General features: G+C 44.9%; 2 protein-coding genes across 8 annotated transcripts in view; both read left to right on the top strand.

Moving 5' to 3' along the window:
* PUM2 (pumilio RNA binding family member 2) overlaps positions 1-4,605 on the top strand; it is a 67,743-nt gene extending 63,138 nt beyond the window's left edge. For all 7 annotated transcript variants that reach the window (XM_085304884.1, XM_085304882.1, XM_085304886.1 and 4 more), the window contains one exon: positions 1,008-4,605. In XM_085304884.1, coding sequence (XP_085161010.1) covers positions 1,008-1,139 — 132 coding nt within the window. In that variant the 3' untranslated portion in view covers positions 1,140-4,605. The remainder of the gene's footprint in view (positions 1-1,007) is intronic.
* Positions 4,606-15,819: 11,214 nt separating this feature from the next.
* SDC1 (syndecan 1) overlaps positions 15,820-16,141 on the top strand; it is a 29,613-nt gene continuing 29,291 nt past the window's right edge. The window contains exon 1 of the mRNA XM_085304880.1: positions 15,820-16,137. Coding sequence (XP_085161006.1) covers positions 16,081-16,137 — 57 coding nt within the window. The 5' untranslated portion in view covers positions 15,820-16,080. The remainder of the gene's footprint in view (positions 16,138-16,141) is intronic.

Genomic DNA, 16,141 nt, shown 5'->3' with positions numbered 1-16,141 from the left:
CCCTGTAGACTTAAAATTCACTAGTTCTGTAATACTGAATTGATGTATAAACACTTCTTGTTCCTTAGTTTCATTGAAACTTTATCAAGCAGAGTATATTTGGGAGTCTGGGAATTGTCTGGTAAACTAAAAATGCAAATGTGCAGAGAAGTCTTAACCTGTCTTGTATTTTTTGTGCCAGCTTTTCTGTGAATATACTTTTAATATAAAAAATGTATATGTCATTAAAACAGCAGAAGAAATACAGGTTTGTTTATTTGCTAGCTGATGGTATAAATCCATTATGCAGTTCTCAAAAGATTTCCATACTTGCTAACATAGGAGCATATTTTCTAGTTGAGAATATCCAGAGATAGGTAAAAATGTTACTGCCCTGTGCTGTTTAATGTAGGGCTCAGTGTATTTCTAGAAGAGCTCTGCTTCTSCAGTCACCCACAGGGCACTCGCACAAGGGGCTGCCTCCCTGCCCCTAGGTCTAGCAGAGAGTATTCCTGGCTGAGCAAACTTAGCAGGCTGCTCCAGTGGGAAAACTTGATTTTGGGGTTTGGCTTTCCACTGCACRTGTTTGCGGAACTACTGTGCCCTGCAACTATATGGAAGCACTAGCTCAGATTCATGGAAGACAGCAGGAGTTGGACAGCAGGATCTCCCCTGCTTTGGTAGATTAGGTCAAATGTGAAAGTGTCATTCTTAATGGTTCTTACCTGACATGGTTACATCACGTAATACAGTTTTTGTCATTTGCTGATGTTTGTTAAAGGAACATAATGGTCAAAATCTGTTTTACAAGAGAAATGTAACAGTCTAAAAATGAAAGTTGAAAGCAAACATTTGAAGCAAGATGCTTACAATGTGAAAAGTGCATTGATAGTTCAAAATCATATTCTAAATCTTTCCAAAAACTTCCAAAATCTGGAAATAGAAGCTGTCATCATTTTTTGGATACCATTGTTTACAGGTATAAACGTGCAGTTTTTGTCAAAAAAATAATGGATTTCTTCTTACAGATTCGACCCCACATCACAACTCTGCGTAAATATACCTATGGCAAACACATTCTGGCGAAGTTGGAGAAGTACTACCTGAAGAACAGTGCTGATCTGGGGCCAATTGGTGGACCACCAAATGGAATGCTCTAGAAGATGAGCAGAAACAGAAATGGAAGAAAAATTTTATTGTGAATGATCAAAACATACAACTTAACTATAAATGTTCTGATTTTTTTAAATCTATTTATTGACTTTGTTCATCCATTTGTAAGATTTTTATTGTGTATATTTTTGAGGAGTGAATTATAAAATATCTCCAGCCCTGATCCGGAGACCTATCAGATTGGATGGCTGGCAAAGCACAGAATGCCTGTATATGATGTAATTGTATCAAAATAGCTGTCACATATTTTGTAAATTTTTACCTTGTAAAGTCACTGAAATAGTTTTTAAAGGGGAAAAAGTACAGTATTCTTTTAATACACTGGCTTGCAATCTGGTAGGTCTATCCAACATCATAGCACAACAGGTTTATAGAGTTGTATATAGAATTAATCCTTACTTTTCCCTTTTGTGTGAAGTCTTTTATACCAGATTAAAATTGATCAGCTGCATAAACATTATTTAACATGTTGAAAAGTTAAGTTGTATTTTGGTGGTTCACAACATACTACCCGAATAGTAAAACAGGGCACAGCAAATTAAAATAGGGAGTAACAAAACAATGGAAATGGAGAGAGTAGCTTTCATCACTTGCTGTGGACACTTTTTTTTTAATGGTGCCCTAAGATTTTCTCTAGCAATGTATTAAAAATAAGTGCTGTATATACTTATATATTTAATTGTTGTACAAGGTAGAGGAATAAAATCATGGTGGTACTTCCACTCAGTTAAGTACACTGTTGGAAAAGAAGTGAACCCTGTATTAAATTTACATCAGTTTTACAATGCAGGAAGAGTAGAGATTTGTATTTTTTTATTTTGCATATAGAATTGTAAGGATTTGAAAGTGTTGAGCATTTATTTTGCTTTCTCACTGTAGATGCGAAAAATAGATATTGATGAAGAGAAAAGGGGCCACTGAAAAGTAAACTTGATAGCTCAACATTTAAGCATGATTGATTAACTATTCAGATAGCTTTTTTGCTTCCTATAAATATATGCATTGTATACGTGTAGTTAATAGGTGTAAGTTTACAGTTTGAAAACAAATCTCTTGTTTCGATGTTTATTACAAGCCTTGCTAATTTAGTAGTGATGCTTACCTTGGTTGTACAGATGTACATTTGTAAACCTTCATGCTGTAAATGTAATTTGTTTTACCCCTTTTTGGGACAAAAATTTGCATTTTAGTGTATATTCATATCCCTATTCCCTTTTCTCCTCCTGGCATATAGTGTTGTATAATGTAAATTTATTTCAGCAAATCAAGAGTGATTTTTTTAAATTCTATCTTTATATGGTTTCAGAAATATGAACCGGCTTTCTTTTTATCTATTGTGAGAAACATTATGTTTTGTTTATAACATAGCTGTTGATTCTGTTAATATGGACACTTTGGGAAATGAATCTGTTCAAATTTTAAGTCGGGATAATAAGCATAGTAAGAAATGGACTGAAATACTTGGTTATCACAGAAACCAATGCTTCTTCCATCTTAATAAATGTGGCATGATTTTTTTTGTACAGAAGAGTACTGTATTTTTGAATAGCCTACTCCCAGCGTAAAGCAAATATGTATGATACTGTCAATTTTTTTCTCTGGACATATGACATTGTAACAGTAACATAAAGATGATGTACATTTACAAGCGGCCTTATGTACATTTCCCAATGATCTTTTTAAGGCAGAATTGTGACCATATGTGTATAATTAAAATCCTTTTTAATTCTTTGCCTATGGAAATATTTTGGAAAAAGCTTACTTTGTATATTCAGTTTCTGAAAGATAAAGGAAGTGCTTTGTATGTTGTTGAAGTAAGTATTTTGTGTAAAACATTCATTTTGATGGCATAACCTAAAGTTTTGATCAGCAAGATACATTGAATGCAGTGTCTTGAGCATTGATCAAATAAAAGGCTGTTATGATAGGGCTCTGATGACAAGGAGAACTGGTAGTGGTATAAACTTGTATAAGGGATTCTGTCATGTTGACTGTTTATATCAGATTTACATTAAGCCTTTTTAAGGCATACATGTTAACACTATCATAAAATAAGAGTAGCAATTAACTCATTAACGGAAAGGCAAATGGGCAAGTTTTTTTCTGACCCACCTTAGTTTCTGAATCTGTCATTTAATAGCTGCATAGTGATGTAGTAGGCCTAACTATTTTTAGTAAGCACAATTCTAATTGCCAAATATTTTTTGCATGGCAGTTCACAAAATTCCCCTCCATAGAGGTACAAGCCTTGTCACTGGAACAATAGTTTTCCCATAGTCACACATAAGATGACTTTTGAGGCGCTTTCTTGAAAATGGTAATTCTTCTCAATATTTTTATCCTGTGTACAAGTGCTGTGTGATATTAATCCACAAAGCTGGCATTCTTTGCAATGTGTAATATATTAAATTTGACTTCTGCATGTCCAAGCAGAAACTGGTAATGTCCCAGTACTTTGTCCCAGTAGCACACATGCCGTGGTTGAATTAAACAGTCCTGTAACTTACCATCCTTTTTGCTCTCAGTACGTTGAACATAATCTTCCACTCACTTTCCTAAAATCATTCTGCACAAATGTATAAAAACAAAAATCACTGTTTTTTTTTTTCCTTCCAGCTATTTTAGGGTTTGGGTAGAACCACTAGACTTTTTGCTCAAGTATCGCTTTTTGATATAAATTGTTTATGGACCAGTTTGATTAGGTTTGACTCCAGGTGGCTAATACTGAATAATGTAATGTTCACATGTATATACTGTAAAAAAAACAACAAAAAAAGAAAATGTGTGAATAACACTGTGTGAAATATATCTGGTCTTGTGTTTTTCCTGTAGGATACCAGCGATTTATTTTTTATATTCTTGGTTACATGACTGTGTCTGCTTTTGGAGCTCAATTTTGAAAAGGCACTTCTTTCTACTTCAGTGTTCAGGTGAGAATCGGATGATTATATTAGGTCGCTTAAGTTTCTAGAGGCTATTTCTGAGCAGCTAAATTTTCATATTGACTACTAAAAATGTGTACAAGCCGATTGTTAAAAGGCTTTAGCTTCACTGTTGTGTCTCTCTACACAGCTGGGACCAGAATGAGTTTTTGTGTGTTTGAGAGGGCTAGAACTGTTAGTTGCCCATGTTGTCATTGCATCCACCGGGGTTTACTTCAAAGGACCATCTTTAGCTTAAGGTATGCACAGAAGTGGTCTCTACCAGCATGCAGAGGCGCTGTGCTTCTGGTGTTAAACTGACCCAACTAAGTGGCTCCTTATGGATGGACAGCAGCAATATTATTGCCTCTATTACTACCTGTTAGATCCATTGATACTCTTTTATCAGACAAATGGGAAAGATGGAAGCTTCTGGTGGGAGAAACAAGTGTTTTACAGTGCTGAGACTGATTTGTCACTCTTCTTCCCCCTGCCCTCTGTTTATTATTAATAAACAGGCATTTTGAATCTAGTAGCTTGGTAATTGAGGTGATCTGTCCATCAATTTTGTTCTACTAGGACATTTGATGTTCAACATACTGATAACTAGGGAAATAGGGAAGTAAAAATTGCAAAAGCTTTTTAAGATTCAGTATTTCAGATTAAAATCACAGGTTACATTTAAGTCATGCATCTGGGGAAAAAACTGAATACAAAAAGGTAATTTTGCTTCGGTTGCAGTCAGTTTAGAGCCCCATCTTCTTTTCCAAAATGCTGAACTTTACACAGAGCAATGACTGTTCACCATGTAACCTGACAGCAGCAGATAATGCTTTGTAGCTTTGTTGTGTGGTTTTTTGTAGCTCTTGAGGAAACTTGCTGCTTGAGGAAAGAAAGAAAATACCAAAATTGCCAGTAAACTGAAAATGTCTTTGTTTTTCTACACATACACTTACCATATCTAATCTCTCATTGCTAGTTCCCAGGCTATATCAGCATAGGGGCTTTTGTTAGTTTGTTAGCACAAAGATTCATGTTACTAGATACTGGTAATGCTAGAGATGATACCAAACTTTCATTAGTCCATGGGCAACATGGTGATGCAATGTGTATGCTATATGCAATAGTGTTTCACTCTGCCTGAAGACTTTCAATTTGAAGTATTTCCTACGATTTGTAAGCAATGTCAGAAGGACCCATAAGCAATGCTTGTGGTGATTCAAGCGCTTGGGGAGGGGGGTGCTTCCTCTAGGGATAGTGTGTAGAACTGGGCTAGAGAGAGTTGGGAGAACTTAGCAGTGGTCTAGATCCTGTCAACACGTAGGAGTCATTTTGAGTGACAGCACAGAAGAAGTTCAGTGGCACAGGCCCGATCCAGTACAGCACTGGGAGTTCCCTGATTTTTAGTGCAGTAACTGCATTAAGGAACGGAAACAGCTGCTTCATCCAAGAGTGTGAACTAAAACCCAGTGTTATGTGTTGAGTTTCATAATGTGGAGCATATTAAAAAGCTACCACCTAGCATCAGGAGCAGGAGGCCAAGTACATGAGTTTATCCGGATTGCTGGTATTCCTCAGTGAGGGAGTACCGGAGTCCTCTTTTCACCAGCCTTCTCAGACAGAGCCTCTCCTTTTGCATGCTAGCCCTTTGCTTAGGACACTTACCAGCAAATGAGATGCCTGAAGTATCTTGATATCCAAGGAAGATTCCAGATCATACTGCAGGTGATACAGCTGATACGCTAGACCACATGATGAGGAGAAAGCTGGTAGTAGGCTGGGATGGAGCATCCATAGCAGGGTTGGTTTGAGCTAAGACCTGCCTGGAGGGTTCAGATTTCCTGGCAGCCCACAGCCCTCCCCCTTCTCTGTTGCCATATTTTTTCCCAGCCAAGCCTAAGGCAGGCAGGGAGCGAGACAACCCTTCATCGGCACAACTGTGCTCAAGTGGTGGAGGCTATTTAGGGAACAGAGTGTGCTTGGCTCCTGATCACAAGGCATGTTCACACACAGTATGGTTTCACAAACGCTAGCTTCAGTTGCTGGCTACAGATCATACCCACAGCAGCACGGAGCCTCAGTGTTACTCCACTACTCCAGAGTAAAGTCACTGTGGCAACTGGCAAGGAGTTGGCCAAGCTTGCTGAGGTCCTTCTCTTTACAGGCCAAATTTGCTCTCTGCTCCCTAGGCTTCAAAGTGTCTACAGCCAGCTCCCATTAAGGTGCTTTTCACGGTATCACAGAAACACAGCCATTTCAGATGTTACTTCAAGTAGGTCCCAAAAGAAACTAAAATTCCTAAAGATACTAACTGCTTGTTCAGTGCAAATGGTTATTGCAGGAAGGGGAGTGTTATGGCAAGGGCAACATATAGGAAGGTGTTATGTAGAAAGTACCAGACAGGCTGGCCAGCAAGGGAGATTATGACAAAGAATCACATTCACAGCATTATTTTCTTCTTCCATTCGTGCAAAGTATAAGCACCCTATTCCTTGTCCTACCTCAAGAGAACCAGAAGTTAGAGATTCTTCTGTCAGGGATGAACATCTTTCTTTCCTCCCCCATATAATCCTTAGAATCATAGAATCAGTAAGGTTGGAAGGGGGGGCTCTGGAGATCATCTAGTCCAACCTCCCTGCTCAGCAGGGTCACCTACAGCATGTTAGGGTTGAATCCAGGCGGGCCTTGAAGATCTCCAGAGAGGGAGACTCCACAACCTCTCTGGGCAACCTGGTCCAGTGCTCCGTCACTCTCACATGGAAGAAATTCCCCCTCACGGTCAGGCAGAACTTCCTGTGCTTCAATTTCTGCCCATTGCCTCTTGCTCTGTCACACAGGACAACAGAAAAGAGTTTGTCCACGTCCCCTTGACACCTTCCCTTCAGGTACTTGTACACATTGATAAGATCCCCCCTCAGCCTTCTCTTCCCCAGGCTAAACAGGCCCAGCTCTCGCAGCTGTTCCTCACAGAGCAGATGCTCCAGCCCTCTGATCATCTTCATAGCCATACACTGGACTCTCTCCAGTAGCTCCATGTCTCTCTTGTGCTGGGGAGACCAGAACTGGACACAGGACTCGAGATGAGTCCTCCCCAGGGCTGAGTAGAGGGGCAGGATCACCTCCCTCCACCTGCTGGCAACAGTCTTCCTAATGCACCCCAGAAGACCATTGGCCTTCTTGGCCACAAGGTCACATTGCTGGCTCGTGGTCAACCTGTCATCCACCAGCACTCCCAGGTCCTTCTCTGCAGAGCTGCTCTCCAGCAGGTCAGCCCCCAGCTGGTACAGGTGCCTGGGGTTATTTTTCCCTAGGTGCAGGACTCTGCACTTGCCCTTGTTGAACCTCATGAGGTTCCTCTCCACCCTCACTCCCTTTGTAGCCCGTGAGAGCTGAAATACTTTACCAGAAAGTATGCTCAGTGCTCCTATACACCGTACGGATTTAGGAAAATATAATCTAGGAGACCTATTAGCTCATAGATGATAAGATCTTGGGGAAAGGTCTAGCCCAAATTCCTCTCTGTTGTGCTCAGCTCTGGAAGGTCTTCCTCAGTGCCATTCCCTGCTTCTCACCCTTATATATAAGCTGGCTTCCAGAAGTTAATAAAATAATCAGAGCAAACATTCAGAAAACAAGCGCCATGGAGGGCTGAAGCTTGGCTGAAGAGCTGAGAACGGACAAATTCAATGCAAGCCACAGAATCAATTCGCCCCATGCATTGAGAGGTGGGATGAATGGAGCAGAGTTCACCCTGTCAGAGCTCCAGGCTACTGACCTCATTCAGCTGGGCCATTTGACTCTTTGAAAGCCTTTTTGTTTGAAGACTGACTTAGTACTGCAAAATTCACATGATGTCTCCTATTTCCTTGATATGTCATGTGCCCCGTGAGAACATGGGATTTGATTAGCTGTGCTAGTATAGGACAGGAGCTCACTTCATTCTGAGAAAGAAGCTCTGTAGGACAGTCAGCTCTAACCTGTGTCCCATGCCCTTGCACATGTGGGGAACAAGAAGCCCAGAGATCTGAACAGGACATTAGAAGTCACTCACACTACAGTTACGTGAAGTGGTGCATGGCTCCTACTAGTCACTTAAAGAAGGGATACTCCCCCAAGAGTCACACTGCTATGCTCACTCAGCAAGGCTGCGGGTGAGACTCCATCAGGTGTAGAGACTTGCATGTAAACACGTACACTGGAGATAGATGCCGCTGCCTATGTAGGCAGCTGGTGCCATTCGAGACACTTTGATGCATCTGAGACACTTGACCAGGGCAGACAAGACATCCCACAGGATCTTGCCTCTGCCTAGCCTCCACGTTCCGCTCCAAGAGGACATCTAAGACGACACTAGACACCATTGTGTAGGCAATGGGCCACTTCCCCTAGAAAGCATCAGAAACCAGTAAGCAGCTTTTTATAAATCAGTGGTGAAATGGGGAGGGAGGAGGTAGAAAGTAGCAATAGGCTGGAAGGGTTTATTGGGGTGGGAGTGAGAGAACAACTTTATATTGCAGAATAGGACGAGATGAGAGATGGAGAAGCAAAATGTACACATCTCTCCCAACACAAACTCAAACTTCATTCCAGGCCTCCCTGTGAACTATAGCTAACTTCACAATCACCTAAAAAGAAATCAAATCTTAAACAATAAATAAAAAAGCAATAAAATGAAGTGATAGAAATATCTGTTTGCCCTGACAGAGGTAGTGCTACCTAGTGTTTGTCAGAACAGGGCAGAAAACCTGCAAACTTGCTTAAGCCTGAGGCAAAACACCAGCTCTCTCTCCACCTTGATGAACATAACTTTGTCTCCACACACAGATGAACACCATGAACACCACATAAACCTGCCCCACAGCCCAACTAGGGGTTGCTCTCCTCCTTTCTTCCAGTTCCCCATCACTTCCCATGTCCCCTCTCCCTTAGCTCTCCTCCCTCTTGCCTTATGCCCTGTGACCACAGGGGGCCGATGTTCCCATGGTGGTGGGGTTAGTCACCAGTAAGCACGCTGACAGGCAGGCCAGGTAGAGCTGAGATGTGTTACATCTTTGCTGCAGCCTTTCCCTCAGAGAGGCACTTACTTGCTCCATCTCCATGGCACAGATAGGAGCACAAACACTCCCTTGACATGGACTTTTTACTTCTTCTGGTGGCCCTAAGGCAGGGGAGTGGGATTATGCCAGAATCCAGGCACAGGCGTTCTCCTAATGAATGTGTGAGAAGGTTCAGGGTGAAGAAAGAGACAAGATGGGTGGGGAATCAATGGGTGAATCAACGCTATGACAGTAAGAGCTGAGAGACAGTCGCACTGCCTGGAGGGATACGGCAGTGGAGTGACTGAAGACAGAGCTGAGACAGCCAATACCTGTGGAAATGTGTAAGTGGCCTCTAAATGCTAAATGAAGCAGGATAATTACAGCAAGATACATCCTTTTGGTTAATCAAGAAGAAACCCTGTATATTATGTCATACCACATTCTTGGCATAGTTGTGATTGGTGCCAGAAGAAAATGACAAAACCTTGAGTTAGCCCAAGAGCAGCATTCCTCAGAGACCTGCAGCGAGTCCAGTATTCAGATCACATCCGCTTGCTGAAAAAAACAGTATTTTGCACAATGATGCAAATGTTATGTCTGCTCTAGTTACTGAAATTGAACTAAAACCTCTGATGAAACCTAACCTTGCTCTCATAACCGCTCTGCTCTAGCATCTGCTTCTTCCAAGACCACAGTGTTTTTGCATACGTAGGAGTATTAAACCTGCTTTGGCAGAATTCCTTTAACTATATGTGCGTACTCAAATTCCTCATGTAGTGGAAACACCCAACCCAAGCCGTTTGTTTAAAAGCAACAGTGTGAAAGCATACAACTACCATGTTTCTGAGATTGTGGGCTGAGTGCGTCCAATTTTGGTTAAAGGTCTTGCACATTCTCCTTCATTTGCAAGTTTTTAACCAGCAGTACAGCACAGATTTATACAAATCCCAATAGCTAACTTCGTATTTTGTATATTTGGTACAGTCAGAGAGACAGACAGGCACTGTATCTCAATGGAAGAACTTTAATAGAAGTTTTATGCAAGTTATTCTAGCCTGCAAGAGCCCCTGTCATAAACAAGGGCAATACCTCATTTGACCTGAACTCCCCACCTCTCCTAGGCAAATAATGTATGTCTGTTGCACTGTAAGAGCCGGTTATATATATTCATTTTCTCTTAAGTCATCAGAGCACTAAAACGGCACTAAAAAACATAATCCCTACTTTATAGGATAGCAGACAGTTAAGAAGCATCCAGCTTCTCATCTGCAGCCAGAGGGACTGCACCTCAGGAACCCAGCGTGCACATCTTGGTCTCATCATTTCCCCTGCAGAGACACAGAAAAAAAAGCCTCTGCCACTTGCAGGCCTAAAGAATCAGCAGAAATATCCACCTGGAAGAGCCAGGCTGGCGGCTACATAGAGAGTCAGTAAATACTGCTTTATCTAAGCAGTGGGTGCACAGATATAGTGCACTCTAACATCCCTGTGCCTGTCTAACATCCCTGTCCCTCCTCCCCTTCTCTGAAGCTCCCAACAGCAGCCTCCCTCTTTACGCTCCTGTGATACCCTTCTCTCGATACTTATTTTGATGGTAGGGTAAACCTCACTCTGTGCTCAAATGACTTAGGGTCACAAAGCTTTAGAGATCTCACACTGCAGAACAGTGTTAGTCACAAGTGAGCTGTCCTGAGTTAACCGCACGGGTAAGTGAATCAGAAGTACAGAGGAGACTAAAGAGACTCTCTGGCAAGGAAGAGAAAAAAAAGTAAGTATTTTTTTAAGTGAATGCTTGAGAAATACCTGCCCAACCCACAAGCCCTGAGATTGGCAGGCCAAAATATTTGAACAGTGAAAGCACCAGTCGGTATTACAGCAAAAGGCCTCACTAAGAGAGAGGGAGAGTGGGTCTTTTCTTGTGGGCAACCTCCATGTAACTTCAGCCAAGCCTTGCAGAGGCTAATGGGAAACGCTTCCATAGATTTTTATGTGCCAGTACGTGAAATCCAATTCTGAGGCTCTCTATAATGAATGTGCAGGATCCCACAAGGCTCTTACATGCAGCATCAAAGAAATGCAGTTGTTTTCATTACAGCTGTTCATGAAAGCTATCAAAAAAGAAGCATGCAACTGTCATCTGAGCTTTGCCAAAGGAAGCTCTACTAAATTAGATCGAGAAATACTTGGTTAGTGGCACAGACACTTTTATATATAGTTTCAGCATCCACCGAGAAGTTCTCATTAGTAGGACTCAGGAAAAGGGAATGGGAGAGAAGGAAAAAAGCCACCAAATCCTTGGAGAGGTAGCTGACTTGATTCAGTTGGTATCTGTAAAGCTGGCAATACTACAGAGCTGACACTTGGACCATTCAAGGGCCATTAAACATTGCATTGTTTAAGCTGAATAAAACTGACTTTGCAGTAAGACTTATTCCCGTCTAAATAAGCAATATGCTTTCAGTATATTACATGAAGGAGAAGAAAAGAGACCAGAACAGACATTCCCTTAGGCTAAGTTCACACTCAAAGCCTTGAGGTGAGCTGAGGGGGAGCCTCCTTTGGTCTCTCACTTCCTGGGAGTGAAAGCCAGGATGCAGATGGAACTGCTCAGATATCTGACTCATTGCAAAGAAGGCTGGACAGAACAAGCAAAATCAGATATCACTGTGAAAGCGTACTGGGTGGGTTCAGGTGATCCTGCTATAAATCACAGTCTGCATTTGAAAGGGTCAAACCCAGTTATTTCCACATCAGTGCAAAAGGAAATCCAAAACAAACCGCACAAGGCTTAACCAAGGCACCAGAGGATACAGGAAGAGAGTTTTATGTATCTTGTACCAATACCCTGAACAACAAGTCACAATACCAAGACTGTCAGTCTTGGGACAACATTGGGAACTGGGGACCACAGTGCCTGGGCTCCTGGAAAATAAGCCAGCAGGCTGACTAGATGCTAAATGCTGTATGCTGGCAAACAAGTTTGGTAACACAAAGTTGAAGGGCCAGGCTGTTTCCTTTGCAGACTTGTTCTTACACTTGGTATTGATTTAAGGAATGGGCGGATTGCTCTTTTGTTGTTGCATGAAGTTAGAAAGAGAAGGATGTGGTATGAGCCACGGATAATGAAAGCACTGGCTACAAGGGCTTAAAGGGGAAGAAGAGGCTAGTAAGGAATTAAACTTTTCAAACCCTCCTTGTCTCCCCAGTCTCTGAACAGATCACCAGCAATACTGTCCTAACCTCCTCCTGGCCTGGACAACCAACCTTTCATTTTCTATCCCTAGGTTTTAGGCCCCCAGTCAGAGGTCACTTATTGCCAGCTCACCATTCTGAGATAACATCCACAGAAAAAAAGAGACACTGCAGGGGAATGCCCAGTCCATGATAGTCCTTGAGGCCCCTACTTCCCCAAGACACCATCGATTGTCTTAGATGCCTTTCCCATCTCACTCCAACCAGTTTCTGAGACAGGCTCCTCTCTGAAAGCACTTTTAACTCTCACTTTTAACTCTCTCTTGGTTTCTGGTAACTGCCCCAGAGGTAACTCCTTTCAGACCCTCTCACCTCTCTATTCAGTTCAGCAGTCTCCACATAGGCTCAAGTCTTGTGCTCAAAGCTTGAGCTATACCTCATAGCTGAGAGAAATAGAACGCAGTAGGAGCTGCAGGTTTCCCATTCTTATACCGCCGTTCAGTTAACTGAGCTTCTGAATAGAAGAAAAAGAAAAAAAAAGATCAGTTTTACCTATACAGTTTACCTGGGTGCTCGGCGGGATGCGTGAGCAGGCGGCCTGGCGCCAGGAGCAGCCGCTCCCTGGTGGGCATGAGGGCGGTGGCAGATCAAATGCTGGATTTGCTAGGAAGCATGGAAAGCGCCATGGGGATGCGCTGGTCAGGGTCTGCGGGTGGGGTAAGTGGAAGAACAACGGCGTGTTTGGAAGCCAAGTGCTTCCAGTGACATTCCCGTGCCCTCTGCTTGGTCATTGAAGCATGTTGCAAATAAGAAAGAAGCAGATCATCAGCAGGGAAGCCAAGTATCTCAATGTAAGCAGGGATGGCACCCATCAGCGGTGAGCTGCCTGACAACTCCACTACCCCAACAGGGCAACAACAGCATGCACGTTTGAGCCAGTATCAGTTTTCGTAGACACTCTTAACTTCTCCCTGTGTATTAGGGAGTATACTCACCTCCTTCATCCTGGGGTGCCAGGCTTTAGCACTCTCAGACAAGCTTCTGTCCAGATCAAGTCACTGTGATTTTACATGAGAACATACCCTGCTTGAATCCATCGGTCCTACTCAGCCCCAGTGAAGGCACTCTGAATACAATTAGCTCACTTCAAACCCAGCCCCATCTGCCCATTAATAAACCATCTAAGGACAGACCGCACCAGACTTCAGCAGAACAGGCAGTCATCTGCTCTGCAGGCTCCACTGCTGCTGGCTGGCAAATGCAAGGAGATGACACACGGGAACAGTGGCCACGGCCCCCCATACTACTGTGGGCAGGTCCAACACCTCCCAACAGGGAGCTCTCGCTACTGCATGACACCCGCGTGCATTAGAGCATGAGGGATGGCGACTTCTGCTGCAGAGGGCAATGAAGAATGGTGGCAGCTGCCCAAAAGCAGCAGTCGCCATCTCTGCTCCCCCCTCCCCTCTGGTGGTGCTGGAAGCAGCAGCTGGATTCCTCCCTCCGCTGCGCTTCCCCCCTTCTCGTGGCAGGACACGGCTCAAGCCAGCCCCTTAGCCTTGTGGAGGCCACGTTCAGCGCTGGAAGCCCTTGATCCAACCCCAGGAAATCCCCACAGCTCTGCTGGGCTGGGCAGAGACAACCGACTCGTGCCGTCCCCCGAGCTCCGGGCTGCCAGGAAACTCCTTTCCCCACAAGCCTCATCTGGCTTTGCAGCGGGGAGCTCTTTTGACAGAAACCACAACACTTAGCATGCTTCAATGACCAAGCAGAGGGCACGGGAATGTCACTGGAAGCACTTGGCTTCCAAACACGCCATTGTTCTTCCACTTACCCCACCCGCAGACCCTGACCAGCGCATCCCCATGGCGCTTTCCATGCTTCCTAGCAAATCCAGCATTTGATCTGCCACCGCCCTCATGCCCACCAGGGAGCGGCTGCTCCTGGCGCCAGGCCGCCTGCTCACGCATCCCGCCGAGCACCCAAGCGCCCTGATAACTTTTATTTTGCCTCCCCTCTCCAGGCTTGCCACCTCACTTCACACGGACGACGACCACGCCAGTGCCGGCGGCCATTTTGGCAGAGCGGGGCAGGCCCTCCGGCAGCCATCTTGTCCCCGCAGCCCGCTGGGCGGCGAGCAGAACATGGCGGTGGCGGGTGCGCTCTGTGGGGACGCCGCGACGGGAGCCGCTCCAAAGCAGCCTGCGCAAGTAATTCAAGAGAGAAGGAAAGAAAGAAAGTTTGTGAAAGACGTGATAAAATCATGAGACTTAACCACATTCAATATCCAGCTAGGGCTATTAAGCCTTTGGGCTACAGCTGCGGAGACGGCACTTCAGTCTTTCAGCGCTCCCCATCCAAAAATCAGCAAACGATCAGGAATCCCAGATTATTTCTGTTTCGAGGAATAGCCTCCTTTCCAAGGACAGGCCTGTCCTTGGCCACCCCGCGCTAGCCCAGGGCACGCGTCGACTTGGTGCACTCCCCAGCTGCGCCCCCCGACGTGGACTTCTCGGAGGTTCCCAGCCGATATTGTTTCTAAAAAATGGCATTTTTTTAAAGTGCATGCACACATTCAGTCACATTGTTTATAGGCAACACTTCAACGTGTGCTGGCTCAGGAAAAAAAAAAAAAAGCATCAACTAAATTGACTGGAACCAAACAGGAACTGCAGCCTTGACTGTGTAAATAGGGCAATAAAATTGAGCCTGTGGTAAATTTTTGCAGGAATGTTGCCTGCTTTATTTTCACTATCTGCGTCGAGAGGGGCAAAGAACAATGCAGAGCAAACTACCGAAGAGGCATGGAAGTGAACGAAAGTTGCTTTTAACTCTGGTAGTTAGCAGGAAGCATTGTTTGAATGCAGACGTTTTGCCCAGCCATCCTCTCCGTCACCAGCTTTAGGAAGCGCTACTGAAGCAAGCTTCCAGAGACCAGTTTTGAGCAGCAGCACCGAACCACGAAACCTAAGGAAAACAGAGCACGTGCCGGGGCAGGGTGCAGGACGGGGGCTCTGCTGCCGGCAGACCACCTTCCCCCAACACAGCAGCACAGCCGCTGGCAGCCCCCTTTGGGTTTTTTTTTGTTTTTCCCCCTCTTTTTTGCCTTTCGAGAGAAGAGATCCCGCTCGCCAGGAGCGCGGAGCCGCTGCTGCCACCGCGCACAACCCCGCGGGCAGCACCCCCTCACCTCCCTCCACCACCCCCCTCACACACACACACCGGGAGCACCCCACCCTGGAAAGGGGAGGGAGGGCTTTTAAAGTCGCTATTATTTTTAGCGAGGAGGAAGGAAGGCCGCCGCCGCGGAGGAAATCTGGGAATGCAATGAGCTTGGCGCGGGGGGCAGTTGCGGCGGCGGCCGCCGGGAGGGGGCCGGGGCCGGGGCCSGGCGGCGCAGGTAGCGCGGCGGCAGGAAGCGGGGGCGGGCGGCGGGGCCGGGGCCGGCGCGGGGAACCGAGCGGAGCCCAGGGAGAGGAGGGGAAGGGAAGGGAAGGGAGGCGGGGCCGGCCGGGGGGTGGCGGTAGGTGAAGGTTGTTGCAGTGGGTTCATTAAAAGACAGAGTTCAACTCCTCGCCGCTGCAGAGCGCTGCTGGGAGCCTGGTTTGGCGGCTTGCGAAGGAGAAAATAAAAAGAAGAAAAAGGGAAAACTGGAAAGAGAAAAACTGCATATATTTGACAAATAAACAAAAGAAAAGAATAAAAGCAGAAGGGCGAAGGGGCGTGGAAGAAGAACGGGCAGGCTGTGCACCCCCGAAGCCCGGCGAGGAGGAAGGATGCTAAAGGCGGTGGCCGTGGCGTTGGTGGCCCTTTGCTTCCAGGCTGCTGTCTCGGTGA

The sequence above is a fragment of the Rhea americana genome, unplaced genomic scaffold (genome assembly GCF_003343005.1).
Source record: "Rhea americana isolate MKP2758 unplaced genomic scaffold, rheAme1 scaffold_211, whole genome shotgun sequence".
Lineage (NCBI taxonomy): Eukaryota > Metazoa > Chordata > Aves > Rheiformes > Rheidae > Rhea > Rhea americana.
Note: the sequence above shows the minus strand (reverse complement) of the source record. Positions and strands in the feature narration are given on the sequence as shown.